At 38.2% G+C, this 8731-nt stretch overlaps 1 protein-coding gene across 1 annotated transcript in view; it reads left to right on the plus strand.

Annotated features, from left to right (window-relative positions):
• The window catches only part of SYNE2 (spectrin repeat containing nuclear envelope protein 2), a 272180-nt gene that overhangs the window by 181781 nt on the left and 81668 nt on the right, over positions 1 to 8731 (plus strand). Inside the window, exons 62-65 of the mRNA XM_025049097.1 lie at positions 1 to 194; positions 816 to 890; positions 2109 to 2219; positions 5345 to 5461. The exon at positions 1 to 194 is cut by the window's left edge and continues 1 nt beyond it. Coding sequence (XP_024904865.1) covers positions 1 to 194; positions 816 to 890; positions 2109 to 2219; positions 5345 to 5461 — 497 coding nt within the window. The remainder of the gene's footprint in view (positions 195 to 815; positions 891 to 2108; positions 2220 to 5344; positions 5462 to 8731) is intronic.

An 8731-nucleotide genomic window follows, 5' to 3' on the forward strand; every position in this document is an offset into this window, starting at 1 on the left:
AAATTGAAGGTATTGGAAAGCAGATGATGAGTGTGAACCAGAAAAAAGAAGACCTGCTGGTGAACTTAAAGGCTGCCATATTAAAACTTCACCAGCATTTACAGCAAGAACAGCATGAAGTAGAAAAAGAAATGCTGCCAGTTGGAGCGTCAGAAGAGGACGCAGTGGCTGAGAGGGACGTTTCTGAGTGGAAGGTGGGTGTGTCTTTAGGTTAATGCCAGTCCCATACTCCACAGGAGCTTTAATGGGTAGTGTTGTTTTCCTAAAGAAAAAAAAGAAACCTGGGGCATCTGTGTCTGTGGCATATACTAAAGGATTTTAAAAGTAGAAATACTTCACCTGAGATTGTTCACGAATGAGTATAAATCTTCAGGGTGTATGTTTTGGACGCAACCCAGAATTCTTATGCTTGAGTTACTTAAGAACTTGCTTATGAAATTCCACAGGCAGGTAGGTGGGAGTCACCCTATGAAATTCCTTTCTACTAAAGTCAGCCCACTGCAGACTCCAAAATGGGCCCAGCACCTCTAAATCCACTCTGAACCTACATCAATGAATCACATTCTTTTATTGTTTGATAAGGGGCCACAGTGGGAGATGTAAATGAAAGGGATATAAGATTTGCCTGTATCATGACATTGGCTGGATAAGCTGGAGTTGCCAGACCCAGTGGGCTACTTATGTAGGTAGATGATGAGTGTGTCTTGGTCTTCACTCTGGGCATCTCAGATAAAGTGAAGAAAAACTTAGCTATATAATAACGCAGCCAGACTGGGATCTTGGTGATGCAGGTGTCTTTGTGCTGTGCCTTTCAGTTGAACAGAAGAGACTCCATGCCTTTCTTGCCAGCAGTCAGGGAAGAGGTGGAAGAGAGCTCTCTGAAGAGTGAAGTAAGGAAAATGGTTTTCTTGTTTAAAGTTTGTTAGAACCGAAATCTCTAAAAGAAGGGCAATGTGAAGATCTTAAAATGAATGGAAACAGTAAAGATTTTTTAAATTAATGCTGATATAAAGGTGACCAAAGTAGGTCTCTGATGTCATTAACATTTAAGTGCATCTGAACAGCTTCTCCCTAGAGAGCAACCAATGTAATTCACACACTGTTTTTGGGGTGAGGGAGAAGATGAAGTTCTTTGCCGTATCCTGACTTCTGAATACTTTCTCTGAAGTTTTGAGAGTATGCTGTTTGGTTGGTACTCCTGGTGTGCTTTTTAGAATCTTATTTTTCCATATTCGAATTACTTTTTTTGTCTAAAACAGCATTGCCAAGGTCACGGAGAGATGTTAGCAACTACTACTGGTCTTACTACTTCATTATAACTGGTTGAATGAGAACTTTGCCGTTGTATTTCCTGATACCAATTTCTTATCTCATACTTTAAAAACTAAAGTTACAGTGGGTCTTGTAGGAAGAAAGTTATAGCAGTTTATAGTTTTCCTGCCTCACAGGTCACCACCAGACATGTTTTCTGCTCATTTTGTAGATTGTTAAATAGCTCCGCTGTCACAGAGAACAACCTGCTGTCTCACAGTATATCACTAAGACATGGTAGAGCTGAGGACAGGTTTACTGTCCTCTGACTATCAGACGACTTTGTAATCTGATCATACCCCTTCACGGCAGACAGAATTGTGAGAATATAGCAGGGTAACGGGCCAAAAAAAGAGTGCACATCTACATGATTCTAATTTGAGACTTGTATTTTCTTTCTTCTGAGCTGGTATGTTTATAATATCCAGTGTCTTTGACGGCAACAAAGAAAATACGCATTCATCAGGCTGTTATCTTAAAGACAGCATTTAAGGTTAAATTTATCAAAGTAGATTAAATTCCTTAAAAAAAAAAAAAAACACCCTGTTTTAAAGATCTTTATGTGATGGAAGCTGATTCCTAACTTTTAAGAATGTATTTTAGGCTCCGGAAGAGCAACCATATTTGGCGACGTATGATTTAGTTAGCCAAAGAGATGAAAATTGGGGGAGAGGCTGAATTAGGGCTATAATCATACTGCTTGGTAAACTGAGTTTTATATAAAAGAGATGAGTAGGATGCTGGTTATGATGGTAGGACATCACTTCCCTCTGCTGATCAATTGATTACTGTATTAGAAAGGAGATAAGAAAGCAGAGCCATCTTCTGTGTCTTGGTCTTCACTCTGGAAGCATGACAGGGACACGGAGGAAGATAGAGCATCTTCGTCCTCTGGAACAATCATTCAGGTAATACTGGGCAGAACACATTTGTGGGGAGGGGGCCTGGGGTGATAGGTTATATATAATAAGTCAGAGAAAAGAATTTCTGTTTTGAAAGATCGCTTAGGGAAGGAGCACCTAAAAAGTTCATCACAGTGTTTCAAAGCATCTAACACACTTCTCTTTCGGGGAGTAGTTGGCAGGGTCGTGGTGGGGAATCTCCTTATAATCCTTTTTGACAAAATAATGTATAAGATAAGTTAATGAGGTAAGTCTTTTTGTTTCTTATGACCTTTTAAATCTTCTCCAGGTTCTCAAAATTGAAGGCAAATGCCCTCACTTTATAAAATCATTATACCTGACGTGAACAGGATGCTTTGCCCTTACTCCTGAACCATCCCTGCATCATTATGATTCGTACACCTCCCCTCCCCATTCCTACCCCTCTTCCCGCTGCCAGGCCAGTTTTTTCCCCAATCGTTCGCACCAGGCTGGGCCCATACCTACATCTCTGGTCTCTGCCTTTGACAGATTCCTTCTCTCTCCACCTCCGAAGGATTCTGTTTTCCCCTCCCTAACCAGTTCTCTTCCTTGGAGCCTCTCCCCCAAACAAACTGAGTGTCCCAGAGCCCAGACTCTCTTCAGAAACTACTTGGTGTCCCTGGGAGCCCGTCTCTCCTCATCTGCCTGTAGACTGCCCACCAGTCCACAAAGGCCCATCTCAACTTCCACCTCCAAGAAACCTCCCATCTCTTTCTCTTTGTTTTCCAATAGCATTCTGACCTGAAGTAATGACTTACTACAATTTTATGTACACGCTGACACAGTTTCATGAATGGCAAGAACTCTGTCTTCTGCATTTTTATGTCCTGTTCTGGGCTCAGTATGGCACTTTAGGGCATTGAATTTCTTGATCCTGCTTCCCATGTCGGTTACTGTCCTTCCTTTCATTTACAGCTAAATGTCTTTACTTGGTGCTCCTCGCCATTGCCCCTTTTTTCCAATCAAGATTTTAGTCCTGGCTCTACTTAAATGCCGTTGGACTTCTTAACCATCAATTTATACCCTTTTATTAGTCCTCATCTTTATTGATATCTCTAGCATTGGGTGCTATTGACTACCTCATCCTTCTTAAAGTACAATCTTCCTTTGACTTTCTAAATTCTGCACTTTCTTGTCTCGTCTGCCTGTGACCCCTGCTGCACCTCCTTCTCTTGCCCCATCCCTGTGTAGGTCGATAGTCCCCCAATGTTCTGTTCTCTTCTTTGTTTTCTCTCACAGCAATTCCCCCATCCCCCACATACATTTGGTACTCACCTCTATGCCAGTGATTCCCAAATCACATTTCTTGTCTTGACTTTTCCCTTGAATCTGTTCCACATTTCTACCTTCCTGATAGATTTCTCTTTTTGGATGTTATTTCCTTCATCTCAAACCCATTTTACCAACATTCCTTCAAATTTGCTCTCCTTCCTCATTTCTCAGTGTCTATTAATGACACCACTATTTTCTCAGATTTTAAGACAAATTTCAGGGTCATCTTAGATACCTCATTTCTCTTACCTTTCTTATCCAATCAGTGGTCAAGTGATGTCAACTCAGTCTTTACATCCATTTCTCATTATTTTTGCCATCATCATATTCTAGGCAATTGTCGCTCCCTAGACTTTTGGAGTAGTCTTCTAATTGGGTTACAGCCTTCAGTCATTTTTCCTAACACGTATTATACAATACTAACTGATAGCTTTTCATAAAACTATTAACAATCTGCAGTCTTTCATGGATTCTGATTATCTCCTGAATAAAATGCAAACTTCATAGTCTGGCATTCCAGGCTTTTCATGATCCTTACCTTCTTTTAGTTAAAGTTAAACCAAGCTACTTAAACCAAGCTTTACCTTTAGCTCTTGGTTCATACCTTTCTAACAGCAGTTACCGTTTTTCATACAAGGAACTAAAAAATAATGTTTGGTTAAGAACTGCTAGATACTTTATACTCTGTCATTGTTTAACAATCATAAGCTTGAGACTCAGAGTCCAAGTTAACTTGTGCAGGATCACGTAGCTTATCACTAGAGCAATCAAGTTTGGTCGATGACAACATTCTATACTTTTCCTACCACACATGGTCAATTTTTTGTGTGTACATGACATTTTCCCATTGTTTAACCTTGATTCACCTAGTAAGTGGAAGTGCTGAATCAAAGTATATATCCATTTAAAATGTGACACATATTACCAAACTGTCCTTGAGAAAGACTACATCTGTTTTATTCCTATCTGAAATGCATACAAATGCCTCTTTCCTGTTCCCAGCTGATATTGTATATTTTCAATCTTAGCCGTACTTAACAGGTAGTTTAAATAGCATTTATATTCTAAGAATGTTGAATATCCCTTTAGGCGTTTTTTGGCTTTTGCATTCATATGAATGGCTTATTCATGCCATTTAACTGTTTTCCTGTGTGGGGCTTGATGTTTTCTTTATTGATTTATAAGAGTAATTAGCATACTAAGAATAGTAACACTTTGTAAGTTGTTATCCCAATCTGTTATTTCTCTTTTGATTTAGATTGTGGTGTCTTTTGTGGTGCACATTATTTTTTATGTTGTTAATACTAACATTCTTTTTCTTTACCATCATGCATTAAAAGTCCTTCCCCACTACTATATTAGAAAAAGAGTCACTCATATTTTCTTTAGGAATTTTTGTGGTATAACTTTTTCATTAAATATTAGATACAAATTAGAATTCCTTGTTCAGAGTGAGACAAGGATCTAGTTATATTCTTCATGAAATGCCTGGATAGTTGTTCCCAGTTTTAGTGAATTCATCTTTTTCCCCATTATTTGAAATGTGGCTTTTATCATATAATCTCATTTAATTTTAATTCTCATAATAATCTACTTAAATATACAATCTTTTTGTGCTCCTCATTAACTAGAAAACTGGAAAATTTAAGTCTTTCAATAAAGACAAACCTGAAGAAGGTGATTTTTTTCCCCTAATGAACAAACTTTTTTCGAAATATATCTGACTTCTCTGGACATTTTTGCAAGCAGGCGATTTATAAAATGAGTAGGTGTAGGAAGAGCGACTTGCAAGGCAGCAGAGCAGGAATTTTTCTGGACCTCTGTTGATTTCTTTGCAGGAGGCAACTGGGAAAATAAGCTTATGTGATAGTTCCATGGCACAAATTCTTGCACCAGGGTCGCAAAGCACTGAGCAAGGCCCAGAATTCTCCCTGAGTCCCAACCAAACAGAAGAGGTAAGTCCCTGTTGGTAACAAGGCAGTTGCTTAGGTACCTGAGTATCTACAGGTGACAAGCTCTCTGTGTTTTCAAGACTGTGTATTTCAAGCCAAGAGTTCTTTGTGAACTTTCATATCTTCATCTGTGTTGTCAAGGTGGAGAACTGGAAGATTTGCAACCAGATGTTCATATGGAAAGTAAGCATGGCACAGAGCAAGTAAAGATTTTTCACTTAATCGTTTCACAGAGTGAACAAGTCTTTCCATTAACAACTACTTCTCTCTTCTGTGGATACAGCTTATGGGGGAAGTGAAAGTGGAGAGGAGCTAATATTGATTAACTGCCTATTACATGAGGCCTTTATATTTGCTGTTTAATCCTCAGATTAAATAAGGCAGGTTAATACCTACCCTAGGTTTACAGATGAGGAAATCAAAATTCAAGGAGTAAAAGTACAGCTGGTAAATGGAGGAGTAAGGAGTCAAACCCAGAATATTCCAGTCTGCCTTCCTAATTTAAGTGTTTAGTACTGAAAGATGTGAAATCAAGGCAGGTTTGGCCTCGCAAAATAAACTGCTACCATCCCAATAGCATGTCTGTGCAATTGCACTTTAGCCAGAAATTTTGCATTTTATTAAAAGGGATGGGCCCGGGAGGAGACATGTAGATATGTATATAATTGACTGTAAAATATTAAGGAATGAATTTAAAGGGCTGGTATTTTGACATGAAATATACATAGCTACAGGCTGTTACTTAGATCAGTGATGTGTTGATGCAGAAATCACGCAGTGTGACATTCACTAACTGAGAGGCTAACTTGAATACTAGAGGGCTGGCAGAGTTATGTCAAGAATGTGGACTTGCAGACTGTAAGGCACAATGAAATCAGGGATCGAATCCTGACTCTAATTACTAGTTGCACAGCCATAGGCAGTTTGAATAACTTCTCTAAGCCTCTGTTTCCTCATCTGTACACTGGGCTTGTGGTGTAAAATAATGAGATGGCTTGTGTATCACATTTAGCACTGTGGTCTGGCTCTAAAGCCCAATAAAGAATTAGGTATTACTGATTTACAGTTATGCTGTAAAGATGACATGATTCTCTGTCACAAGAAATGCTTGTGGTAATACTTTTTGCCATCCCCTACCCAAAGTGTGCAACCATAAAACATTTATTTAAATAATTTCTGCTTTTAGAATTTGGGGCTATCATTGAGAGAAGATTTTGAACAGAGATGCTATTGTGGAAAAAACTATGGACTCAGACTTAAATGATCTCAGAGCTGTGTGACCTTGGCCAACTAACTTAAGTCTAGGCCGGAGCTCCTCAGGAGCAATCGGGTGAAATGGGAGGTGTGTGAACTGATTAAGAGTTAAATGTACTTGGGTTTCTTTGACTATAAAAAGAGGCAGGTTCCGCAGGCCACCTTCAGCTATTGATGTCCTGTGGTTGAAAATACTTTTTTTCTTCTATTCACCTTTGTATTCTCTTCAGGTTCAAATAACTAGCAAATACAGCCCAGATTATATATCCACCTTCCGTGTTTCCTCATTAGTGAGAAAGCAAAGAAACTCAATATTGGCATTAAAAAAAAATGTGCGTAGCATATAAATAATGTTTTTGAATAAATAAAGAAGGCAGATGATAAATCTATTATTACAAATGTATTAATATTAACAGATTGTTATTTCATGTGACAAAAAAAGAGGATCCCAAAATCATTGCCACTAAGATAGAGCAGTATCTGACTAGAAATTTGTGTCTGGCGGTAAAATCACACAGCTGTTGCTTTTTTTAAAAATCAGGATTAAAAAAGAATTGAAACAGGTATAATTGAGTACAAGTATAGATCTGACTGTATGAACCGCAGAGAAAATACAAGGCCAGGGAAGACTTCTTTAGGAAGGTGATTCTTGAAGAAAATATTGATAAGGGCAGGGGAGAAGTAGCATTTAGGCAGAAAAGAGCAAACGTGAAATTAATAGATGGTGAAAGGGAACAAGAACAACCCAGAGACACTTTTGCCAAACCATCTTTCATGATACTCATCAGTGTGTGTGAGAATGAATGATATTGCCGTACCCTCTTGTTTTTGTTGCTACTTGCCAATTTTGCTTACTTCAGTTATCCCGAAAGTCCTATGTTTAAACAAAATTCCACAAACATTGGGAAACGTGCATTTGAGTTGAGTTAGAGTATACGTTTGCTTGCAGCTCTCATTAGAAGTATGTCACTTGGCCAAAACTGTTCCTTATTAGATGCTAACATGTAGTTAGCAAAATCTCTTGTAGAAAATACTGTGTTTCTTTATAACTATAACAAAATATATATTAAGATCAATAATTTTATAGAGCAAAATGCAAATCCTTACACCTAAAGGAATTTCTCTAGAAGGGTTTATATACTCTTTCAATATTCTGGAACAGGATGTGGGAAGCAAATTTATCTCTATATCAGATCATCTTTTACTTCTAAATTGAAAGTATCTATTATATAATTTCTAGAATATTTTTATTTGGTATCCGAGAAATTTTTCTGTTGGATTGTTAAGCAGCTCTGTGGTTTCAATATAAAAAGAACACATCACAGTTTTTTTATACTATACTGTAAGCATCTACTCCTTAATATTTGAATATCTAGAGGTTGAAAAGTAGTTTTAGGGATTCTCTATGAAGAATAGGAGAAATGTTTTCAGATTATCCCACCGAAGCTCATTACTTGACTGCCTCAAGCTATTTTTAGTAGAAGTTTAGATGAGTCATAGCATGTATGTTAGGGGAAAAGAAAACTAAAATATTTTATAATCTAACTACTTGAAAAGATATTAAGTTGAAAGTGTATGCTATATTTCCTCGTTTCCCAGCCAGTGTGTAAAGATCTCTTTTTTCTGTTTGAACAGAGCGCACAGCAATGTAAGCACTGCTTAATCACGTGTCACGCACTTTAAACACTGGCCAGCTCTCTGAAATGTTTCAGACACACACGCCCACACGCTCACCCTCTCACTATATTCACCTGTCTCCTGGGGCCTACTGTTAATGAACTGGGAGCCCGTTTGTGTCCTCTGTGCCTGGGAACACTGTACCTGTGTACCTGCAGATCGGCTGCTTGGAAACCTGGGGCGCCAGGTCACATGATTGTTGCTATGAGTGTGGAGGTGCAGTTTTCTTTCTTACTTCTGCCTCTGTGTGTGTGTGTGTGTGTGTGTGTGTGTGTACTGAATTCATGTATATTCACACATATATGTATATGAATTCAATATTTCTTTAAAGAGACATTTTAA

This window comes from Pteropus alecto, unplaced genomic scaffold (genome assembly GCF_000325575.1).
Source record: "Pteropus alecto unplaced genomic scaffold, ASM32557v1 scaffold276, whole genome shotgun sequence".
Lineage (NCBI taxonomy): Eukaryota > Metazoa > Chordata > Mammalia > Chiroptera > Pteropodidae > Pteropus > Pteropus alecto.